Here is a 24,032-nt window from a genome sequence, read left to right as displayed (position 1 = left end):
GACGTGGGTCGAAGGTCCGTCATACGATAAACACGCTGACCTGGCCGATCCTCTACACTCCCTCTCTCTGCCGTGGCCAGTGGACTGCTGGGACGGTCCCTGATGGAGAACCCATGGTCCAGCACGGCTACACCCTCACCTCCAAGATCACATTCAAAGCTGTTGTGGAGACCATCAACAAGTACGCTTTCATCAACAACGAGTGAGTGCTTCAAGGTCCTCCGTCCCCTGACAACAGCAGTGCTGCCGCTCCCCTTGCTGCTCATGGAAAACTTGATTTCATTATCGATTCATAAATCAAACAATTAGCCCGGTAACAAAATATCAAAGGCTGGAAACCTCATTGCTATTCAGGTGGACGTTCTGTCTTTCTGAAGAGGGGCCAGTGCAGTAATCGTGGTGTTTGTATAAGCTGATGGGTTTTTGCTTTTAGAGATTTTTCCCATAGGACATTGACATTTTACTTTAAAGTGTAACACTTTGGTGGCTGGAGAGACAACTGTGTGTGTGTATGTGTGTGTGTGTGTGTGTGCGCGCATCTAAAACTCCAAGCCTTCTCTTACGTTTGGCTGTAAAATGTTGTTTATTTTATTTACTTATCTTTCCACTGCTGCAGCAGATATATTACTTGAGAAAATTGTGTTTGGGAAATAAAGCGCATGTATTATATTCTCCTGTCGCCGAGTTTTTCTAGCTCACGCTACTTTTTCATTGACTTCCTTGACCTTTCATGCACATGGCATTTAGACATTGTTTCCTTGTGTTGTTAAATTCACAGACAGTGCAGTGAACAATAATAATAGCCATTGTGGTCCTAAAGAGTCCTTTTTCAGTGTTTGCTGTTTGCTTGTCCTGCTTTCAGGTACCCCGTGGTCCTGTCCATAGAGAACCACTGCACCATCCAGCAGCAGAAGAAGATGGCCAGATACCTGCAGGAAATCTTTGGGGACAAGCTGGACCTTGGAGGCGCCCTCAACAAGGACTCAAAGCAGCTGCCCAGTCCCAACCTCCTCAAGGGCAAGATCCTCATCAAGGTGTTTGATCTTGGACGAAGTGCTCGCAGGGACCGCTAGCCGAGATAGAGCCACCATGGGCCTCATCCTAGACAGACCTGCCATGGTCTGTGTCTGAGACAGATCTACCGCAGTCCTTATCCTGGACTGATCCACTACGGTCCCTTTCTGAGACAGATTCACTGCAGTCCATAACTGAGATGGAGACTGTGGGGCGGATCCAAGACAGGCTGAAAGACCAAAGTTTCAGTCATAGATGATTCTCAGAGAAATTTTTTTCGTTGTGTCTCATTCTTGGGTTTAAGTGTGACACGCAGGACCGATTTTTAATTTTCAGAACTTGACCCAGTAGCAGCACTGCAGTAACATTCATGCGCCGTTGCTTGTGTATGAGTAAAACGTTTGAACTTTGAGCATTTTAATCCCTTTTGACATTTCCTATTTCCATCTGTGATATGATGCATATAGGCACATGGCGTTAGGCGTAGGATGGGGCGGAGAGGTTGACGCAGAACAGAGAAAAATAAGAAGTAAGATGTTCTACGGGTCAGGGCAGTGGGGAGGAGATGGGGAGCGAGAGGCTGCAGGCTCCTCAAACCCAACAAATGCGGTGATAAGCAGATCCACCAAGAATGACTGCTTTGCCGAGGGAGTCGCTGTCATGTGCCATCAGCAGCAGCTCTCCCCAGAAGGGCGGGGGTTTTATTGTCTCATTCTCCAGCGTTGACCTTGCAGAGTGAAGAAGGTCTCGTAGGAGAACCGAGTGGAACGTGTAGCGGGTGCGCTGCGCTCTCAGGGTCCTGCAGCCAGAGCCCTGGACCTCGTATTGATTTTCTATTGATTTCCTTTCAAATGCACAGAGCCGCCGTTTCCTGGTGGCATTCAGCCGCGTGAAAGATGGAGCACAAAGAGGGACAGAGAACAGCCACGGTCGCTGGTGAAGGGTTAGGGGCAGCGCTGCCGCTCAGGTGTGTGTACACCATTTACAGCTATGTGTTTGTCTGTGTATCCCTGGCAACCCCACCCCACCCAACTCCAGGGGAAGCGTCTGCCCTCGTACTTGTCCGCCGACGCAGATGAGGGCGAAGTGTCGGATGATGACAGTGCTGATGAGATTGAGGATGGCTTCAAGCTGAAGAACAGCAGTGTAAGTGTGCTCTCTCTTGGCCGGCTGGCCACACACACACACACACACTCATGGACGCACAGATGGTGCTGTTCAGTCTCAGCCCAGACTGCAGAAATGTCACCTTTAGTCATCAGGAAATACTTTTACTCACGACACCGGTCTGACGGCATCATGGCTTCTCCGGCGCCCCCGTGTGGTGACCTCAGTCCTGCACCCCAGCACAGGAGCCTCCACCGTCCGCTAACCCCGTCAGCTCTCTGTCCGCTGGGCCAGCATTTCATTCATGTTTTGCTGCCAGAGGAACGACGGGAGGCCGTGGGGGTGGGCGGCCTCTCCTCTCGGCTGTTTATCTACCTCCCCCGGAGCTCGAGTTCAATGTATGCATAAATTGTACTTTTGCTGAGATGTACGTTGCTTTGGACAAAAGCGTCTGCTAAATGAATAAATGTAAATGTAACTGTAAAATGTATGCTAATCGATGCTTCATGAGCACCGGTTCAGTTGCCTTGGTCTGTTGTAGCCAACAGCTACTTATAGCACGGTACTCAGCGGCTGGTGAATACGAGACATTCACAGCCATAAATCATGCGCTTGTTTTGTCTGTCACCAGTAATAACATCCTTTGCCACTAATTGCTATTAATTGGGCAGCAACACCCATCTGTTTCTGAGACGGACACACACCTGTAAGCGAAAAATCAAACTGGTCCCAAACCCGTTTAATTTTCTCGGATCGCGGGTTTGAAGGCATGCTCGTGATCAGTGACCCGAAAAGCACCGGACGTTTTTCTCATCACACAGCTTGCTGAACACGACTGCTCTAACGGAAAGTAGACTTCCGGTCTGTTAGTCGCTGCCAGCGATATACCCAGCATGCATCAGCCGTTACTGCCTAGCTGCTCTCCGAGCATCGGCACACAGCTCTTGCGTCCCACCCTCATCGCGATCCTGATCACCGCTTTGTTCTCAGAGCAACGGGCACAACCAGCACCAGGTGGAGTCTGTCATCAGGAAAAAGTTGGACTCGCTGCTGAAGGAGTCCCGGATCGGGGACAAGGAGGACACCGACAGCTTCTCCATCCGCGCCCTCCTTCAAGCCACCCACAAGGGCCTGCAGGGCAGCCTGAAGCAGGTAGTTCTGCACTGCGAACCCTTTCCGCCATGCTGCTCGCGAGGGCAGGAGCTCAGTGTGGAATCCTGTCAAGTGAAAGTGACCCTCGCTGCGGGATGGCACCGCGCTCCCCCTCTCCTCGCTGCCTTCTCATTGCCATTTTCATTGTGGACACGAGTCACGCAAAACGCCAGTCCTCAAGGTCGTTTGCCAGTCGGCGGTCCTTTTTTTCTGGCTCTGGGGCATATGGCCAGGAATGGAAGGCGCACGCACGCACGCACGCGCACGCACACACACACACACACGGAGACTTGTGCCCCTGCATAAACAGTCTGATGGAGAATTTCAGTTTGTACTTACTGTGTCAGACAGAAAGAAAAGCAAAGCCTCGGTTGGTCAGAACTCGAGCAAAGATCTGATCAGAGCTGTGATGTGGCTGCAGTAATGAGAGACGTGACCCCGGCAGACAACACACATGGGGTTCACACACGTGAAGTGTGACAGCTGCTGTCAGGGTGTCTATGATGTGCAAATGTTCTAGGAAATACCAGTTTTTTCCCTATAACAGTCTACCTTCATTTGTGTGTGTGTGTGTGTGTGTGTGTGTTCTCCCTTCCGTAGAACTCCAGTCTCAAAGACAGTGGGAGAAAAGCTCCGAGCCGCTCTTTCATCAGCAACCTAAAGCAGAAGGTACGAGTGTTTGTGTCCTCTGCTCTTGCTTGGCTTGCCTCTGATCGCTGTGTGCGGTGCTGACGGCGCTCTTCTTCCTGCTCCCCTCGGTCACAGCGCCACTCCAAATCCAGGTTCCGGTGTCAGAGTATGGAGATGGATGAAGACGGACAGCAGGAGATGGGACATTTCAACAGGTGGGAGCTCACTGGTCCACTCCCACGTCAGTCACCTCACGCTCATTTCTGATTCGCTCTCTCTCAGCTCGGCCCCTCCCTCTTCTTGTGGAGACGGGGTTTGCATGCTGGCCGACATTTCGCTGCCTGCTGTCCATCTCACATGGACACGGTGGCCTTTCTGCATGCAGAGACATGGCCGCCTTACAGCTTGAGTGTGTGTGAGTAGGTGAGGTGAACAAATGGTGAAACGCCTTTGAGGTGCAGGACACAAAATAAAGAGAAAACGAGTCGTCGGTAAAAGACGTGTTTTCGTGTGTTTACACTCATGTTGGTGTTCATGAGCTGCACCCTGTGCTCTCTGACTCAGCAGTAAATCGAAGGAGTTCAATTCAAAGGCCAGGTGGACTACACACACACACACACACACACACACACACACACACACACACACACACACACACACACACACACACCATCCAGGATTGACCCAAACTCGCTCTCAGTCCTCGGTGTGAAATGCGCCGCTCCCTCTTTCTCAATGTCTCTGGCTCGGTTCGGCAGGCCGGTCCAGCCTGCAGTGACTGAGGACTAACACCTTCACTTTGTGTCCATCCTCCCCTGTGACCGGCAAGGGTGGGACGAAGAAGGAAGACCATCAAGCTGAGCAGAGACCTCTCAGACCTCGTGGTGTTCACCAACTCCATTGCTGCCCAGGACAGCCTGGAAGAAAGTAAGACAATCTGTGCATGTGTGTCCAGGGCTTGAGGAGGGAGCAGCCTTCGAGCGTGTCACTGTGCCTCTTCTTCCAGGCACGCCCCTGGACGTCCTGTCCTTCAGCGAGACCCGCGCTCAGCACTTGGTCCACCACCAGGCTGAACGTTTTGTTTCCTTCAACCAGCGGCAGCTGTCACGCATTTACCCTTCGGCGTACCGCATCGACTCGAGCAACTTCAACCCACAGACCTACTGGAATGTGGGCTGCCAGCTGGGTGAGACACACACACACACACACACACACACACACACACACACACGCTCTACATAAACGGCAGACAAGTGTTCATCTTCCTGCTGAGGCGACACACTCAACACCAGAAAGCCTCGTCGACAACACATCTGTATCGAAACTAAGACCAGGAGCCTTTCCAGGCTGTCGGATCTGCAGTCACAAGTGGCCAGGCTCCTCGGGATGCGTCACTGGACTTGGCTGCCTTCCTGGGGAGTGTTTGCTGTACCATCCGACCTCCAGGCCATCAGTGCGTGCTCTCAGTCCTGCTGGACTTGGCCTGATTGATGCCTCCATGTGGCTCCGCCGCTGGTGGTCCATCCTTCGGTGATGTCTCGTGTCCCATGGTGTGTCTTTTGAAGACAGACAGCGTCAACGGAAGGGCCATTTGCTCATGCTTGTGGCAACACGGTGTCTGCTGACTGTGTGTGAGCTGTGCTTCACTGCGCTTCCTTCACCTAGTTGTGTCTGTTGTGCCCAGTGGCTCTCAACTACCAGACCGAAGGGCGCATGATGCAGCTGAATCGCGCCAAGTTCCTCGTCAACGGCAACAGCGGCTACGTCCTGAAGCCGCCTCCCATGTGTAAAGGTGAGCTCTGCTCCGCTTGCTGAACGCAGCACATGAGTCCAACTCCATTGTATCGTTGCTCCGAAAGCCGTGCTGATGGTGCCCAGAGTCAAGATGCATTAAAGGCGGTCCGTTGACACCTTGGAACACACATCGTTGTGTGTTACTCCTCTGAAAGCAAGTGCAGGAGGGCAAATGAACATGGACAAGGGCAGGAATGGGCTTCAAAGACTCATTGCTGCACGTCCGTTGGAGATGCTGCTACCTTCTGTCCTAAGATACTGACATGCACCGTTTCCCCTTGAGGCTTTGTTGATCTGCACCGCGTTTTGAATAACTCTCCTTTAAGTGCTAGGAATTGCGCTCTATTTCAGGGTCCTTCAGCCCCTTCTCCGATGACCCTCTCCCTGCGTGTCCGAAGAAGCAGCTTTTGCTGAAGATCATCAGTGGACAGCAACTGCCCAAACCGCCGGACTCCATGCTGGGAGACCGTGGAGAGGTGGGTGCACGCGCTGCCCTGCAATGTACACCAAGAGCCCCACCTCTTACCAAGGACAAGTGACCTTTATTTACCCAGCATGCACCAGGAATGGAGTCTGGAATGTATTGTGTGCCATGGTTCCTGGAGCCACCTAGACACCAGTAAAGGTCCTGACCTTTGTGCTAAAACGGAATTTAATGGCAATTTTGATGTTGACTTCAGTTATTCTTTCAAAGACTGTCCTGCTTGCAGTGCCAGTGTCACCAGTGTTGTGTATTTGTGTACAACGAGTCAGAGTTGAGCATCCAGAAAGTTCTGTAGCAATAAGTCGTGAACTTGTCAGTTCCCACAATGCACCATGGAAATTAAATTATTTCACTTTGACTCTGTACAGTTTTGCCAGTGTTCATTTCTGCGCAGGTGCAACATCGATGTTCATCCGACTGTCTCTACTGACTGCTGGCTTCTCCTTCTCAGATCATCGACCCGTTTGTCGAGGTGGAAATCATCGGTCTTCCAGTGGACTGCTGCAAAGAACAGACGCGGGTGGTGGATGACAACGGTGCGCTCCTCATACTCGTCTCTCACGCCAGTCGTACAATCGTGTGGTTATTAATTTTCATGCTTTGTTGAGAAATGACTGAGCGCCTTCAGCCCGGTGCTTGTCTTTTTGTGCTCTCCGAATTTATTTGCCTGCGTCCTCTGCTGTTACTCAGGGTTTAACCCTGTGTGGGAGGAGACGCTCTCGTTTACGCTGCACATGCCTGAGCTGGCGCTGGTTCGCTTCCTCGTCTGGGACCACGATCCTATCGGGAGAGACTTCGTGGGCCAGAGGACAGTGGCCTTCAGCAGCCTTATGCCAGGTGAGCGTGGACTTTGCGCTTGGATCACCCGCGGGTCCTGTTCTGGCGTCAGTCGCAAGTGGCCACATCAAAAAGAGACGAGACGTGACAACAGCTGGGCTGAGGCCCGTGACCCCACGAGAAGTGGATGCTTTCAGAAATTGGAACCGACTCCCAACAGTCCGGTCCCAAGTTCCCCGGCGGTTGTCAGTGTGGTTCCTCTGCTACTGGCGGAATTCCCGGTCGCTCTGGTCGTGGTGCCATCAGGAAGGGCTGCAGGATCTCGGTCTTCCCTGGTCATTCAAGAGCTGAGCTCAGATGCACAGCGAGATCAGGTGGCACAAAAAGGCATCACTCGACACCACCAGTAATGCAATCAGAAGTGTTCCTTGTTTAAAGTATTGATCTGAACACAAAATTAGCAGATAATTTTCGAAAACGTCTATGAAACTCTATAATGAGTACTCAGCCTGTCATTGTAGTACTGAGCTGACGACACTGCTTTTTTGCCGTTTTACTTTTTGTAGAGCCGTCTTTTTTCTTCTCTGGTGGTTTGGTGTGTGTGTGTGTGTGTGTGTGTGTGTGTGTGTGTGTGTGTGTTAATTTATTCCTGCGTCACTCCGGTGTTCTTTCTGTCAACTTGTTCTGTCACTGCATCTATGTTTTTGTCACCGGTTTTGCTGCAGCTTTGTGCAGTTTCCTCCACGAGCAAAAACACAATACAGCACAAATTTTATTAAGTCCATTTTTCACTTTGTACTATATGTTAGTTGGGCGGGCGCGGCGGCGCACTGGGTTTTGGTGGGGGCCCGCTGTGTGGCGGGTCTGGGGTTCGGATTCTGCTTGAGATGCCATGTGGTGGACTGGCATCCCATCCTGGCTGTGTCCCCTCCCCCTCCAGCCTTGCATCCTGTGTTGGTGGGTTAGGCTCCGGTTCGCCGTGACCCCACTCAGGACAAGCGGTCTCAGACAGTGCGTGCATGCGTGTGTGTATATGTCAGTTCTTAGAGAAATATTTCACATTCTTGAAATTCGCAAATTTTGGGTCATTTTGGCACTGAGCTCCAAACACCGAATATTCCAGTACCTTTTAGGATCTGGTGTTTTCTAGAATGTTTTGGTGCCTTCTCGAATCTTCCAGTGGCTGTACATTTACATTTCTTCATTCAGCAGACTTTTTTCTCCTAAGCGACGTACATCTCACAGAAAAATAGTATGAATGCATTACATCAACAGAGGAAGAGACTTGAATGCAGACACGTGAATTCACACTGGATTATTAAGCATATACATTTAAATGACACAAGTTGCTACATAAAGGTTTATCCATAGTTCAGCAATTTGTAATCACAAAATTATTGAACATAAACATTTACACGCTGATCATGCTCTTAAGAGATCATGGGAGAAGTGAGTTTTTAGACCCTTCTTGAATGTCGAGAGAGATTCAGCAGTTCTGAGTGAGAGGGGACAGTCATTCCAGCACAGCATAGCTAGCACCGAAAACCTTTGCGCTTTTCTTTTTGGACCTTTTTTGTGGGACCATCAAGCGATCAGAGGTGGAGGAGCGTAGCAGTCTGGCTGCGGTGTAGCGAATGATCAGGTCTTGTAGATATCGAGGAGCAGATCGGTTGATGGTTTTGTAGACCGTAACCAGAGTTTTGAATTTGAATTTGATCCGGGCAGCTATAGGAGGCCACTTCAGAGAGGCGGGGGGAATACATGGAACACTTTGGCAGGTCAAACACAACTCGTGCAGCAGCGTTCTGTGTTAGCTGTACAGGTTTGATGGCAGAGGGTAAAGTACCGAAGTAAAAGTGACACTTTCAAAGAGCAAGTGGTATTTTTGTAATCACTGAACTCTGTGTCTATTAACAATGCAAAAATCCACATAACTAAGGACTTAGAAAAATTGGTTGTGTTGCGTAATCGATGTGTTTGTGTCTCTGTCCATGTACTGTATGTATATATGTATATATGTATGTATCTGTCTGGCTATGAAATGTACTTAGAGGTCTGAACTGGTACATGTGCCTTTCTTGTTCTCACAAACACATTCTCGCTGTGTGCTGCTGCAGGTTACCGACACGTTTACCTGGAAGGTCTGACCGAAGCCTCCGTCTTCGTCCACGTCACAGTTCATGACATGTTTGGGAAGGTGTGTGAGTGCGTCGCCTCTGTTCCGACCACGCTCATGTCCACACACACACACACACACACACACACACACACACACACACACACACACACACACAGCACAGAGAGCCGTCCGTGCTCCCGGCACTGTTGACACGGACATCCCACAGTAGACGCTGATCATTTCAGCACACTGGGCAACCGTTGTCACCAATACAAGTGTGCCGTGGACTTTTTTCATGAAATCGTGTTTAACAACTGAGAAATGGTTGACTGATGACCTGTTCAGTGGTCCAAACTGCTAAACGCTTTTTGCCTTACAGTGGAGTCCTCTAGTCCTCAATCCCAGCTATACCATATTGCACTTTCTAGGAGCTCACAAGGTATTCTGGGTATTCTCTGACCTGCATGGCATCTGCATGCATGCATTGTGGGTGTGAGGTCTGCTCCCTGTTCTCGTGACTCCTCTAAATGTGCTGTTTTCAATGGAAAATGCATTTCTTTATCACCCGGAGGAAATGAGACTGATGAGGTGCTGCTGCAGTTCTAATAAAACAGCGTCTCAGATGTACAGACGGCCGCACTAAGAGACGGGAATGATTGGGTTTGTTTACGCATGGCTGTAACGTCAGGGAGGTCGCTCATGCTCGTTCATTCCTGTAGTTACACCCCTGTGCCCTGATGTTTACATTTACAGTTATTCATTTGCCACTTTTCTCCAGAGCACCTTACAGCGTTAAGCTACTCACAGTGATTTATCCATTTATACAGCAGGGTAATTCTTATTGTACCAATTGCAACAAGTGTTTTGATCAAGGGTTCTACAGCTGGAGGTGGGATTCAAACCCATGTCCTTCAAGTGAAAGATGGTCGCTCTAACCACTACGTCACCTGCTGGCCCCTGTTGTGTCCCTGTTCGTGTGTTATTGGTGTCACTCGTGGTTTGTGCTGTTTTGTGTACTTTTGTGCAGTGGGACACCCTCACTGTTCACCTGTTGCTTATTCTTATTATTTATTCATTTAGCTGATTTGGCTGATTTGTTTTGCATAGATGCTTTTCAGAAGTCTGGGAGGCATGAAAACATCCTCTCAAATGTCCGTCCTGCAGGGCCGTCAGCTGCGGGGCATTAAAGGCCTCTTCAGCAGAGGTTCCAGGAGCTGTGCGGACGCCCCCCCAGGACCCCCACTGCGCAAACGCTCCATCAGCCAGCAGCTGCTGCGCCGCACTGCCAGCGCTCCCGCCAAGGGGCGCAAGAAGGCCAAGCCGCTGCCACCACCTGATGGGGAGGGCGTGATGGCCCCCCCGCCCGCCCGGCCGCCCCGAGCCCCCCTGCGACACCGTCCCATCTCCATGCCTCTGGAAAAGCAGCTCCAGGGGTCACTGGTGTTGTCCCCTTCTGAGCAGGATGGACCCGTGCCAATTTCAGAGGCCCCACCTGGTGAGTATCGGGAGGTGAGGCGGGGATGATGTCACTCTGGGGTGACCTGTACGGTGTGTTAGCGCTTCTGCAGTGGGACCAGATCTGCTCAAACCCCTTGCGGACATTAAGGCAATTGGGAGATGTGTCTCAGCTCTTGGAGGGTGTGCTCGGCGAACACCTAGGAGTGTGACGCACGCTCTTTCCCAAGTGTGATCCAGGTTGAGGCTCCTTTTGTTTTCTGTTTCAAAGTCTATTATAACAATTTAACGATAAGCTGTCTGAGCACTGGAAACTCTTCGTTTGGTCTTCTTTTGCCGCATAATTTTGCACGGTCATGAACGCAGCCTTTCCCTCGTAGGTCTTTAACACACCTCTGTTTTGTTCTGTCTTTATTATTGTGCTTTGCTGTAGTAGAAAACTGACTAGGAAACGCTGACAGGTAATGGACCAAGTTCACGGAGGCCACCTCACCCAGAACATCCCTCTGCTGTTTCATCATTCCACTGATGTGATGATGACTTTCGAAATGTGTTCAAGGCATGACACTCTGTGAACGACAGTTTAGTCACATCACATCATGTCCTTGAGAAGCAGCGTGTCATGATTTGTAGTCGTTGTTGTTTCTCCTGCACGGTATCATTTTCTACTCACCCTCACAGTGGTGTTTGGTGGCGCATTTCATCCGTCTTTGTCTTGGAACACGGTATGTGCTTTGCTCTTTTGCCTTCGGAGCTGGGCAAGTTGCTGACCCTTGACCTCTTCCAATGGTTTCCTCAGAAACGGCTTTCTGTGAGAGGCCCCGGTCCTCCTCTGTTGACCTCCTCATTGAGATCTCCGCTTCACCAAAGTCCCGAGACTTGCCACCTCCCTCAGCCCTGGCTCTGTCCCTGACTCCTCCGCCCACTGAGGATCCATGTGGCTCCCACCTCGGCCTTGAAGGCATGTTAGACAGGGGCCAGCTGGACTACTTCAGCAGCATGGGCCACACTGCTCCTCAGTATAGAACCATGCAACACCACCCTGGCACTTTGGCGTTGCCAGGTGGCTCCGCAGAGTGGACCACATTTTCTGAGGGGGAACGACAAGTGCTGAACCCTGACGCTAGTGCCAGTCTGCAGCAGAGTGTGGCCAGGTCTGCGAGGCTGAGCGAGGTCTCCCTGCAGGACAGTGCTCTTTCCCAGCTCATCGATGCTGTCTCTCTGGGCAATGGCGAGGACACCTATGGGTCCATCTCTGCACTGATTGGCCAGATTGATGTCACTGGAGAACAGAACAGCCTGACTGTGGTGTCCAACACTCCAGGAGTAAATGGTCATAACTTCACCTTGACCCTCGATGGGGTCTCACCCCCTGACACCCATGATGCCTTTGACACACCGCTGTTCTCCAGCCCGGAGACCACCGATCCAGCCATCTACACCATCCTTGATGAGGTGGTGCTGTCCCCGGTCTCTGTGTACAACCTCAATGAGCAGACCGTCCAGAACTTGGCCTTGGAGCCCAAGGAAAACACCTCTGTGGGCAGCCTAGACCCCTCCCCCACTAAGCCTCCACGCTCCCAAGGCTCTGTGCCTGGAGACAGTTGGACATCCCGCTGTCTTGAAACCCAATACAGCTGGGATCCAGCACGAGGTCCATGGAAGGGATTTGGGTTTGAGAAAGGCTGGGACTCGTTCTACAGTCCCTCGCCGATGGAGCAAGCGAAGGTGCCCTGGAGGTCAACCAGTGGCTGCACCAACAGCACCGCCTCTGACCGCTTCGTCCTGTGCCAGGACTCAGCCAACAGCAGCCTGATGGAGGTGGAAATAAATGTGGATGGAGACCCACAAGATGTCACACTGACCTCTCCTGGTTGGCGTCCTTGGTGGGCAGACCTGAACACCTCCCAAGGTTACCACATGGTGAATGGTGCCCCCATGAGACCATGCAGTGACTCCATCACCTGTGCCAGGACTGAGCAGCATCGTTCCGCTAATAGTCTCCATAAACATGGCGATTGTTCCCGTAATGGAGGCTGGGTCAGCAAAGGGTTCCAGCTTCCTGAGAGGACACATAAGTGCCACAGCACACAGTCCAGCAGTCCACCGTATGATTGGCCACGTTTCCATACGTCGGAGCACGCTACGGTGAGTCCTGACCTCACGGCCCACCTGCCAGGCCCCACCTACAGCCCCGCCCCCAGCCCCTGCATGTCCAAAAGCCTGGGTGACCTCACATCCGAGGACATCTCCTGCAACTTCCAGAGCAAATACAAGTTCATTAGTCGAAGCTTCAAGGCAGAGGGGACGGGGGGCAGGAAGCAGCCGGGCAGTCTGGCGGAAAGGTTGCCGTCAGCTGACCCTCTGACCGAGCAGCTGCGACGGTTAGTATCCTTTGATCAGGATGAGTGCTCCTCGCCTCACCCCTCCCCTCTGCCAGAGCACCCACGCGTGCTTTCCCGCAAGCTGTCGTCCCGCAGCCAGAGTCGCGTGCGCCACATCGCCAGCCGTGCCCGTGAGAGACAACAGGAGGTGGGCCAACCGCGGTTCGTCGGGACTCCGTGTGGTACCCGGGGAGTGGTGCTCCGCACCAAGGCCACTGCTCACCATCACCCTGCCAACAGGCACTCCACGGGCTCTTACATCATCAGGTACCTGGAGCAGCGGGAGGACCGCGGTCTGCCTGAGGGCTCCTGCACGACACCGCTCCTTGCTAAGGGGGATCGCTGCTGGGCTGGCGAAACAGCGCCCCCCGCTGACTGCTGCCAGCCCTCAGAACCTGAGGTCTACTTCCTGCTGAGACTCTAAATTTACTCCCTGTTTTCACAGTTTGTCGTTTCGAGCAAAAAATATCAAGCTGGAGGATAAAGAAGGGAAGTGACATGTCACACATTTTCATGCATCCCTCAAAAAAATCCCAACCTCACGACATGCAGACAAATTCCTTCATTTTAATAATTTTTGAAGTCTTCCTTCCTTTTTGTTCCGTGTGTTAGCATTTGCTGTATTTACAATGTCTTTGTTATAGATTAAATTATGTAAAAAAAAAAAAAAAACCTGTCAGCCAATGTTTAGCCGTCTGCATGTGAACGTGGACCGGTCCAGCATGACTATGCACAGGGCTTCGGCCATCCGAGTGGCACGTTTACACAAAACTCAGCTCCTCTGCATTGGGGGCTTCACACACTGTTGAGATGATTGTTCTCTGTTCCCAGACTTGGACCAACATGATAAAAACCTGTTGTTTAAAATGCTTTTTTTTTCACAAGTCTGTGTTTGAAAGGGGGGGGCAGGGGGCTATGCTTTTTGTTGGAAGACACAGCATGGTTAAGGCACCTGTGGTGTGAACCCTGGGCACGTACCCCTCAGAGGTCCCTCTTGACTTTTTGTACTGGTGCAGTGTAATTTTGGACTGGCGGGAGAATGAAATAAAAGACCCAAAGTGTCATGCTGCTCATTGTCTGTCTTTCCAAGGTTCACACTGTGGGGGACCAAAGCAGGACCACGTGACCACTGCCATCATCACTCCTCACTGCTGCCTTTGTACCCGTTCACCTGTGCCCCTGTACCTGCATTGCTTATTCATTTATCTGACCATGGTAACTTAAACTGTAAGGAGGTGGGATTTGGAGCCCTGTGCATCCATCTATCTATCTACCTATCTATCTGTCTATCTATCTATCTATCTATCTGCTCTTCTCTCCACTCCACTATTATTTTCTTGCTTTCATCTTTATGGTACAAAAACATATTTTTCTGCAGTCTGTGGAAGTTCACTCATCTGGAAAACAAGGTAACAATCGGACGATTATCGACTATTATGTCGAAGACTCATGGGAAACTGAACCTAGACCCTTCCAGCTCGTTGTTTACCTCTGTGTCTTGATGGCCCCAAGGGGCCCTGGGGGCCCCGCAGCAGGGATAAAGGCCGACTGCCTCCTGCGCAGGGGTACGAGTGCGTCCTCATGTCCCTGCTGTCTATGCCACCACGCTGGCTGCCCTTGGCTTTGCTGCTTCTGTCCTCTGGTGCATGGGCTCCGCCACCGACCTGTTCGCGGTACGAGGGCCTTGGCAGCCAGGACGAGTACGGTCTCTCCCAAGACGGAGATGTGCTGCTGGGCGGACTGTTTCCTCTGTATAACCAGCCGGTCCTGCAGGACGTCACTTACACTCGTCCCCCAGAAGTGATCAACTGCATCAGGTGGGTAGTATCTGTTCTTCATTCACGCATTTATCGCAGAATTCCTGAGCTTGTCCTTTCTGACTGTGTCAATTCACATCCCAGCTTCCAAGCGCGACCGCTGCGCTGGGCAATGGCCATGGTGTTCGCTGTGGAGCAGATTAACCGCGACCCTTGGCTCCTCCCGGGTGTCTCGCTGGGATACCGCATCCTGGACAGCTGCTCCAAGCACCCCTGGGCCCTCGGAGGGGGGCTCTCTTTGGTCAGTGGGGGAGGACACAACTGCAGCCAGGTGGTCGGGGTCCCGGTCATCATCGGGGATGCCTCCTCCACCCAGTCTATCACTCTGTCCACCACATTGGGACCGCTGGGCGTCCCGATGGTAGGTCACATGAGCTGGGGGTGTGGGGCTGGGGGGCCGGGGGTACAGTGTGTCTTGATATTTTGTCAGTGAAACATCAGTTTCATTTAGCAAAATGTTTTCTTTTTTAATTTAAGCCACTTTCATTGGGGGAACTGTGTTATATAAGGAGTTCTTCTTTTCAAGATATTTGAGTGAAAGGCTGGGAAAGTGAGAGTGGCCACGATTATGATGCAGTTATATTGGAGCCGCTGTTAAATTATAGATAAAAATGGATAAAATCAGCATCAATGATTCGTGAGGAGTTCTCATTGACGTGACTCTCATCACTCAGGCAGTCAGGCGGGTGTGATCTTCTCCGCAGCTACTTAATGTGAACATCACTCCTTTGCGCACTGATATACAAACAAGAATAAACGGATGTTTTCACTGTCACCGTGACAACCACACAGACTGATACTATCCTTGCGTCCTATAGGTGGTTTTTGTGGGACTGAGGAAGCTGGGGGGGCTGTTTATGGTGATCATGCTGTTGCTGTTCATATTGATGTTTTGTTGCCCCTGCAATTGCAACTGATGTTGTTATACGGTCCAGGTCAGCTACCAGGCCAGCTGCGCGTGCCTCAGCAACAGGCTACAGTTTCCCAATTTCTTCCGGACGATTCCCAGCGACTTCTACCAATCGCGGACGATGGCACAGCTGGTGAGGCGCTTTGGCTGGACCTGGGTGGGTGCCGTCGCCGTCAACAACGACTACGGGCTGCTGGGCGTCCAGGTGTTCTCTGAGGAAGTGAAGGCGGCCGGCGTGTGCCTGGCCTTCTTTGAGACCTTCTCCCGCGAGACGCTGGCGAGTGACCTGCCGCGACTGGTCAGGGTGATCCGTGAGTCCGAGGCCCGCGTGGTCATCATCTTTGCCTGGTACACGGACGCAGGGGCGCTGCTGGCTGAACTGGCTCGCTGCAATGTTACCAACCGTGTGTTTCTGGCCAGCGAAGCCTGGAGCACCAGCGACAGTCTGCTGCAGGACCCAGCGCTCGCCTCGATAGGGCGCGGAGTGCTGGGCATTGCGGTCCGTGCTGCACCCATTCCAGGGCTGGAGCAGTACCTGCGTGGCGTCCGGCCCTCCCAGTACCCTGGAAGCGCCGTGCTCAGGTCTCTGTGGGAGGAGACGTTTGGATGCAGCCCGAGTGAGGCAGGCCACAAATTGCTGCCCCCTTGTGGAGGGATGGAGACACTGCAGACAGTTCAGAGCACCTTTGTAGACACGTCGCAGCTGAGGATCACTTACAACGTATACCTGGCGGTGTACGCAGTAGCCCATGCCTTGCACAACCTGCTTGCCTGCAGCCGTGAGAGCACTCCCTACAGGAAGCCGCAGTGTGGTCTTGGCCAAAATATTGAACCCAGACAGGTACACTGCACGTGTGAGTCCTGTAACCTTGGTTTTACATTTTCACACATGATGCGTGTCTGTGTCTCTGTGTGTCCCCTGTGTTTACCTCTGTCTCCCTCGGGGTCTCTCAGCTGCTGCACTACCTGGATAAAGTGCACTTCACCACCCAGCTGGGCCAGGACTTCTACTTTGAGGGCGGTGACAGCCAAGTGGTGTACGACATAGTAAATTGGCAAGCCAGTCTGGATGGTTTACTGCAGTACACCACCGTTGGCCATGTGGAGGGACCCTATCTCATCCTCAATGACTCAGCCATCGTCTGGCCCTCCGGGAGGGACACTGTGAGCAAAACCATCTGTTTACAACAGTTTATGTGGTTGCAGAGCAGGGTAAGAGAGAGAGAGTGTGTGTGTGTGTGTGTGTGCGAGAGAGAGAAGGGGAATGACTGTGCTTGTTGACACACATGCACGCACACACACACACACACACACACACACAAAGCTATTAGAGATTATTATTCCACTATTATCATTATGATCACACTTTAATTACTGCTATTCATGCTTGTTCAGGGTTCATTTTCTTCAACATTGTTGAAAAACATTTATTTATTCATTCATTCATTCATTGACTGTTACCAAATACTGTTAATAAAAATTTTTCAACCAGTGCTTTGGCAATACAAGTGTATACAGTTTGTCATACTTATAAAACACACTATACTGAAAGTGAAATCGGAATAGAATAGAAAGGGATGGAGACATCCCACCCCCAAGGGCCCTTGCTGACTGCAATGTCCACTTTGCCCCCGACACTTACTTAGGTCCCTCAGTCTATTTGCACGGAGCCATGTCACCCCGGGACACGCAAGGCCACCAGGAAGGGCGAGCCCATCTGCTGTTTTGACTGCTTGCCTTGTGCAGATGGTGAGATCTCCAACAGCACAGGTGAGCGCAGCTCCAGGTGTGTGCATGTTTGCGCCCATCATATTTCCCAGCTGTACTAATTTTTGAATTGCCTGCACAGCCACAACCTCTGAGCTGTGACATCAATTATAACAGTTTTCTGGTCGATGCCCCCTGCAGTTTTTACTTTCACGTCTGTGCTTCTCTTTTCTCCACTCGTTCATCTGCAGGAGCTGTGCACTGTGACCGTTGTCCGCCGGCGTTCTGGTCCAATGCGCACCACAACGAGTGCATCGCTCGGCAGGTGGACTTCCTGTCCTTCGACGACTCCATGGGCATCACCCTGATGGGCGTGTCTGTGTCCGGGGCATTCGTGACGGTGGCTGTGGGAGCCGTGTTCCTGTACCACAGGCACACGCCGCTGGTGCGCGCCAATAACTCGGAGCTGAGCTTCATGCTGCTCCTGGCGCTTGCACTCTGCTTCCTGTGTGCGCTACTCTTTGTGGGCCGGCCCTCGCCCTGGTCCTGCAAGGCTCAGCACCTGGCCTTTGGCGTCAGCTTTGTACTTTGCCTGTCCTGCATCCTCGTGAAGACCATTGTGGTGGTGATGGCGTTCCGCTCCACCCGGCCCGGTGCTCATGCCGTCAAGTGGTTCGGGCTGGTCCAGCAGCGAGCCAGCGTGCTCTTCTTCACCTGTATCCAGGCTGCCATCTGCACTGCCTGGCTGTCCCTGAGCCCCCCGCACCCACACACCAATACTGGCCTCCAAGGTTCCAAGGTCATATTGGAGTGCACCGTGGGTTCGGCCCTGGGGTTCGGCTGCGTGCTCGGCTACATCGGCCTGCTGGCGGCCGTCTGCTTCTTGCTCGCCTTCCTGGCTAGGAAGCTGCCCGACAACTTCAACGAGGCCAAGTTCATCACCTTCAGCATGCTCATTTTCTGCGCCGTGTGGGTCGCATTCGTACCTGCCTATGTCAGCTCCCCGGGAAGGTACACGGTTGCCGTGGAGATCTTCGCCATCCTGGCCTCCGCCTCTGGCCTCCTCTTCTGCATTTTTGCCCCGAAGTGCTACATCATTGTACTGATGCCGGAGAACAACACTAAGAAGTTCCTGATGGGGAGAAAGTCTTCACATCAGTGATCACACAGCAGAAAGCTCAGGGTTTCACTGCAAAAAGTTCATCGCATGCTTCTAATTACCTTCTATGTAATAGTCGCTAAATGTTAATAAGTCAAACCAGACAGTAATGAAATATGTATTTTCAGAATTGTAACTTTCTCTTAACGTTTTGAGAAGCATATAATATGTTTTCCTGCATTATTCCTTCTCTGTTCCATTTTAATTAAACATCTTTGTCAAGAGGTTTGATAAATTCAGAACAATCTGCAATGTCTTTGAAGTCAGAAAATTTCAGTGAGGGAAAATTGTATGAATGATTCATTCATATTTTTCTTTTAAACTTGGGGAATGTGTCTGCATGATAAATACACAAAACATGTTTCATGGAAGGATTGGTGTGTAAATCAAATGTCATTAAAGTGTAACAGTTGAAAGGTTTGTGTCTGAATGTGTGTGTGTGATGAGTTGAGAAATAACTCCCTTTCTGTCTGTCGTGAGGAGGGGGGTGGTGGCTGACAAACACAAATAATTTCCAACCATAAATACACACACACACACACACACACACACATTTTCAGAACCGCTTGTCCCATACGGGGTCGCAGGGAACCGGAGCCTACCCGGCAACAGAGGGCGTAAGGCCGGAGGGGGAGGGGACACACCCAGGACGGGACGCCAGTCCGTCGCAAGGCACCCCAAGTGGGACTCGAACCCCAGACCCACCGGAGAGCAGGACCCGGTCCAACCCACTGCACCACCGCACCCCCTTACAACCATAAATAATTAGTCCTCAGTGTGCCGCATTGCACCACCCCCCCCGCCCCGAAACCTAGCTGTGCAAGAAGACCCAGTCATCAGCGTCTGTGCAAACCGTGTGGTTAAGGTGCACTCCTGCCCCCCCTACCCATCTGTGCCATGTGCTCTTCTTACTACCAGACTGTGAATCTGAGACGCTTCATCCAGGTGACAACGAAAGCCGGTTTTTCAAAATGTACAAAAAAGACAAGCATACAGTAATGCCCTGGGAGTATGAACATTTACATTTACATTTATTCATTTAGCAGATGCTTTTGTCCAAAGCGACGAACATTCAGCAAAATTACAATGTATGCATTACATTAAGAGAAGGAGACATAGCTGCAGACATGAAAGTCTCAGGCAAACCTAGTTTACCTACCACTTGCTGATCCGATGCTTATCGTTCAAGTACGTGCATAAAACACATACCCTCCTACCAATTTTTTTTTTAATATTATAAGATACACAAACAAGCAAATACAATGCTGGAGTAGTGGCTGAATAAAGGCTTTTTTTGTCTTTATTTATTTATCTATAATTTATTGCCAGAAAATATACATATTTTTATTCTCAGTGCCCCACCAACCAAGTCAATATTTTTCATTAAGAAAAAATGCCATTAATGCAGGCTCATAACACATGAAAAGGTATAGTAATATTTTATGTGAGTGAAAATTCAAAACAAGTTGAAAAAGGAAAAAAAAATAAGTGAAGGAAGTAAAAGTGGAAGCATGAAGGTGCTTGTGCATCTGTGTATTCCAGAATGTAGTTGTGACTATTTTGGAATGTAGTTGTGAACATTACTGAATGTTACAGATCTACTTTTTGGTAGCGGCTCGGCCCATCATGGCCTTCTTGGTGTTTCTCTCCGGATGGAGCAGGATGATGTAACACTTTGGCATGAATATTGCCAGCAGGAGGCCGAAGCTGGAGGCCAGGATGGCAAAGACCTCCACAGCATCGGAGTACTTCCCCGGGGAGCTGACGTAGGCAGGTACAAAGGTGATCCACACGGCGCAGAAGATGAGCATGCTGAAGGTGATAAACTTGGCCTCGTTGAAGTTGTCGGGCAGCTTCCTGGCGAGGAAGGCGAGCAGGAAGCAGATGGCAGCCAGCAGGCCAATGTAGCCGAGTACGCATCCGAACCCGGCCACGGAGCCCACGGCACACTCCCAGATGATCCGAGAATTCTGGTACCGGGTGTTTTTGAAGGGTGTGGGGGGTGCGGTAGTGAGCCACACCACACAGACCGATGCTTGGATAGCGGTGAACATCACAACCGTGCCCCTCTGCTGTGCTGCTCCAAACCACTTCATGACGTTGCCGTCTGGCATGGTGGCACGGAACGCCATCACCACCACAATGGTCTTCACCAGGATACAAGAGATGCAGAGGGCAAAGGCCAGGCCAAAGACCACGTGGCGTAGCCTGCAGGTCCACTGCTGAGGCTGCCCGATGAAGAGCAGTGCACAAAGGAAGCAGAGTACAAGCGCCAAGAGCAGCAGGAAGCTCAGCTCCGAGTTATTGGCACGTACAACGGGTGTTGTGCGGTGCCATGCGAACACGGATAGCACAACCACGCACACACACACACCCAGCAGTGATGTGGCAGTCAGGCACATGCCAAGGGGTTCCTCAAAGGAGAGGAACTCCACAGGCTTGGGCTCACAGCGGTCCCGTGCCTCGTTGGACCAGAAGTCTGGTGGACACCTGGAGCACTCGCTGGAGTCTGAAAGAGAGGGAAGTGCATGATGGGAAGGGCAGGAGCGGAGCAGCAAATGCAGCGGAGCGGAACCCTGACAACAAGGCAGAATAACAGGTTCAGGGCATCCAATCAGAAGGATCTGGAAGGATCATAACCACAAGGTGCACACTTAACTTTCCATTTCCCAAATGCAGAAATTGTCATTTTATGACGAGATCCTATGGTTTTCAATTAGAAAAGAAGGGATCAAATTTGCCTATTTTCTGTGAAACACCAGCAGCTGCAGCGGAGATCATGTCTTAGTCATTATGAAACCAGCGGGTTTCTTCTAAATAACTGGCTACATTTTCTAAAACTTAAACTCGTTTTACTGACAAGTTCTTGCTCACCTGTGGCGTTGTTGATCTCGCCGTCCGCACACGGCAGACAGTCGAAGCAGCAGACTGGTTCGCCCTTCCTGGGGGCTCGCCTAGCTCCTGGGGGACACGGCTCACTGCACACCGATCTGGGGGGCTGGTTGGGGTCATGTGAGAGGGGAGGAGAGCAACAGCCATGACACTGACAGGGAGGAGGAATACAGAACAGGACTGAGAAGATGAAAAGTCACAATGGTTTACACTGCAGGAGGGTAAGAATTCACGCACTGTGTGTGGTTCAAAGTTCCAGAAGATTCTTTCGCTGTCCAACGTGAGTTTGTTTGTGCTGAGCATCGCTTCATCGTACATTCCAACGGTGATAGCCTGCATACTGCCGTCGGGAGCTGCCTGCCAGTTCATCACATCGTAGATGGCCAGAGCGTCGCCGTTCTCGTCGAAGGAGACACGGTCCCCGTAGCGCGTTATGAAGTTCACCCGCTCCAGGTAGTGTAGCAACTGGGGGAAAGGTGATCACATGGGCACCTGAAGGACACAGATGAACTTCCTTTGCTGCGGTTACAAAGTAAGGTGTAGAAAAGCCCTAGATTTTGACCCACATGGATGTGCGTGTAGGATTAGAAGGCTCGTTGTTTTCACAAAACATACTGAGACTGCAGCTCTACCTGCCAAGGCTGCAAGCTGTGCAACTCAGCACAGGTGTTCCCCGTGAAGGGCCCTTTTCCTTGCTCACAGCTAAGCAGGTCATGGAGCGCATGTGCAAGGGCGTACACAGCCTTGTAGACATTATAGGTGGCCCTGAGGTCTGACACGTCGATGTACGCCGACTTTGTGGCTTCCAGCTCTTCCTGTCCAGTGCAGATCCTGCTCTGATTGTCTTCTTCCTGCTGCTTGAACCGGCAGCCAAACGTGTCCTCCCAGAACAGAGAGACCATGTTGTTGTTTGGACGAGCATCAGGCCGCAGGTGGAGTAGGAACTCGCGGAGCCCCTGTATCTCCCCGCGACGGATGGCAATTCCCAGGGTGCCGCCGAGGAAGGGGAGCAGCTGACGGGTGTGGAAGACGGGTGAGGTGGCCCATGCCTCGCTAGCGATCCACTGCAGCCCTTTCACCTGCTGTGCCACTAGCTCCTCGGTCAATGGCAGCAGGTATGCCTCGGTGGAGAAGACCACAACAACTCGCGCTGTGGACTGCAGCACAGTGGCCACAATACGACGCACCTCAGCTCGATTGTTGTCTCGGGGCAGAATCTCGTGGAAGGCCACGCACCCAAAATGGCTCACCTCCTTGTGGAACGCACGTGCTGCGTAGAGCCCATAGTCATCATTGCTGACCACCAGACCGACCCAAGTCCATCGGTACCGCTGCAGAATCTGTACCATAGCCTTGACTTGGAATGCGTCACTGGGAATAGTTCGAAAGAAGGACGGATATTCCCTCCTGTTGCTCAGACAGGAACAAGTGGCAAAGTAGCTTACCTGGGGAAGGTAGAAACGCCACAGAATGATCCTCATCTGACCACAGAGGTCAAAGAAACACTTCCAAAGGACAAAAATACAGAAAAGGTAATTCGTTTTGGCATTTTTTCAGAGGCATTAATGACAGAAAAATGTGAAGAAATCCAGGCAAAATAAGAATAGTGCAGGTAGGGACTTTCTCCGTTCCTGAACCAGCGGAGTCGGAGGCTACAACAAAGAACATGTCAAGAACTTACCAAGGGCATATGGAACAGGCTCAGCACTCGGGAGATGGCAATGGAGTGGGTGGATCCCGGGTCTCCCACAATGCCGAGGACTGGTGGTGGTCTGGTACAGCCCAGGTCTGAGAAGGAGCTGCCCGTGCCGCTCACCAATGCCATGGCCGCCCGGAAGGCCACAGCCAGCTTCACGCAGTTGTCGTAGAGGTGGAATCCCAGGGTGATGTTGGGCAGGAGAGAGGGGTTGTGGTTGATCTCCTCAATAGCAAAAGCCATCGTCTGTGCTACCTGAAAGCCGGCTGGGTCTAACCTGGCAGAGAACCCCGTGAAGAGACACAGACAGCCTGCATATATTCTACATTCAAGGCAGGTAATGGGACAAAACTCTCCTCATCTACTGCTTGACAGAATTAGTGTGTAAATACCGTGGGTTTCATCACAGCTGGCAGAAGAGAGCACTGCATGTCTAAGTGTTGTGTTTTTCCACCCGACCTCCCCACACTCACCGCTCACACCAGGGCTGCTCTGGCTCTGATGTGAAGGACAGCTCGGGGAACACAGTGAGGAAGTGCACCTCAAAGAGCCCCCCGAAAACCACGTCTCCCGGACGCTGCATCTCATTCAGCCGGAACTTTCCCAATGGATGGCATGCAATGTCAGAGATGATGGTAGCCGAGGAGGGCAAGGCGAGCGTGGCCACCCAGAAGATGGACAGAGCCAAGTGCAGTTGTTTTAGAAGTAGCCCTCTTGGTTGCACAGGACAACACATCGCTGCCCCCTGCTCAATGCCTCCGAGAGGGTCACCTCCCTGCTTTATACCAGCAAGCACCTCCTGGGGACCAAAGCCACTGTTACTGCGCTGCACACGGGGCACTCCCAGGAGTCCACGTTTCCCCACACCTCCTCGACTGACGGATCTAATAATACCTAGCAGTTTGCATGCTACTCCAGTCAGTCATATTAAAAAA

The 24,032-nt window shown here is 51.5% G+C and overlaps 3 protein-coding genes across 3 annotated transcripts in view; 2 read left to right on the top strand and 1 right to left on the bottom strand.

Moving 5' to 3' along the window:
• plch1 (phospholipase C, eta 1) overlaps positions 1-14,112 on the top strand; it is a 30,860-nt gene extending 16,748 nt beyond the window's left edge. The window contains 17 exon segments of the mRNA XM_029255583.1: positions 81-97; positions 99-202; positions 863-1,034; positions 2,053-2,160; positions 3,112-3,273; positions 3,874-3,942; positions 4,039-4,118; positions 4,733-4,830; positions 4,910-5,089; positions 5,588-5,695; positions 6,049-6,173; positions 6,633-6,717; positions 6,872-7,018; positions 9,076-9,155; positions 9,457-9,516; positions 10,242-10,572; positions 11,332-14,112. Of these exon segments, the coding sequence (XP_029111416.1) occupies positions 81-97; positions 99-202; positions 863-1,034; positions 2,053-2,160; positions 3,112-3,273; positions 3,874-3,942; positions 4,039-4,118; positions 4,733-4,830; positions 4,910-5,089; positions 5,588-5,695; positions 6,049-6,173; positions 6,633-6,717; positions 6,872-7,018; positions 9,076-9,155; positions 9,457-9,516; positions 10,242-10,572; positions 11,332-13,340 (3,935 nt within the window). The 3' untranslated portion in view covers positions 13,341-14,112.
• Positions 14,113-14,664: 552 nt separating this feature from the next.
• On the top strand, positions 14,665-18,546 carry LOC108924622 (extracellular calcium-sensing receptor-like). Its single transcript, XM_029255584.1, has 6 exons — positions 14,665-14,733; positions 14,818-15,094; positions 15,669-16,484; positions 16,598-16,807; positions 17,290-17,392; positions 17,602-18,546. The coding sequence occupies exons 2-6, from the start codon at positions 14,846-14,848 to the stop codon at positions 18,510-18,512; spliced, it is 2,289 nt and encodes a 762-aa protein (XP_029111417.1). The 5' UTR covers positions 14,665-14,733; positions 14,818-14,845; the 3' UTR covers positions 18,513-18,546.
• A 1,561-nt stretch (positions 18,547-20,107) lies between these two features.
• Positions 20,108-23,737, bottom strand: LOC108924621 (extracellular calcium-sensing receptor-like). Its single transcript, XM_029255585.1, has 6 exons — positions 23,571-23,737; positions 23,083-23,374; positions 22,034-22,846; positions 21,639-21,866; positions 21,384-21,507; positions 20,108-21,018 (listed from the first exon to the last, which is right to left on the bottom strand). Exons 1-6 carry the CDS (start codon positions 23,678-23,680, stop codon positions 20,108-20,110), a joined length of 2,478 nt encoding a protein of 825 aa, XP_029111418.1. The 5' UTR covers positions 23,681-23,737.
• Positions 23,738-24,032: the final 295 nt, after the last annotated feature.

Source organism: Scleropages formosus, chromosome 10 (genome assembly GCF_900964775.1).
Source record: "Scleropages formosus chromosome 10, fSclFor1.1, whole genome shotgun sequence".
Taxonomy (NCBI): Eukaryota; Metazoa; Chordata; class Actinopteri; order Osteoglossiformes; family Osteoglossidae; genus Scleropages; species Scleropages formosus.
Note: the sequence above shows the minus strand (reverse complement) of the source record. Positions and strands in the feature narration are given on the sequence as shown.

What these genes read in the sequence shown, in the direction of transcription:
- LOC108924622 (XM_029255584.1), top strand. Translation starts at nt 14,846, where the DNA reads ATGGCCATGGTGTTCGCTGTGGAGCAGATTAACCGCGACCCTTGGCTC. An exon ending in GGCCCTCCGGGAGGGACACT is followed by an intron (nt 16,808 to 17,289) that starts GTGAGCAAAACC and finishes ACACTTACTTAG; the next exon opens with GTCCCTCAGTCTATTTGCAC. An exon ending in CTGCTTGCCTTGTGCAGATG is followed by an intron (nt 17,393 to 17,601) that starts GTGAGATCTCCA and finishes GTTCATCTGCAG; the next exon opens with GAGCTGTGCACTGTGACCGT.
- LOC108924621 (XM_029255585.1), bottom strand. Translation starts at nt 23,680, where the DNA reads ATGCAGCGTCCGGGAGACGTGGTTTTCGGGGGGCTCTTTGAGGTGCAC. An exon ending in GAGCAGCCCTGGTGTGAGCG is followed by an intron (nt 23,375 to 23,570) that starts GTGAGTGTGGGG and finishes GTTCTCTGCCAG; the next exon opens with GTTAGACCCAGCCGGCTTTC. An exon ending in ACAGCTTGCAGCCTTGGCAG is followed by an intron (nt 21,867 to 22,033) that starts GTAGAGCTGCAG and finishes CCTTTCCCCCAG; the next exon opens with TTGCTACACTACCTGGAGCG.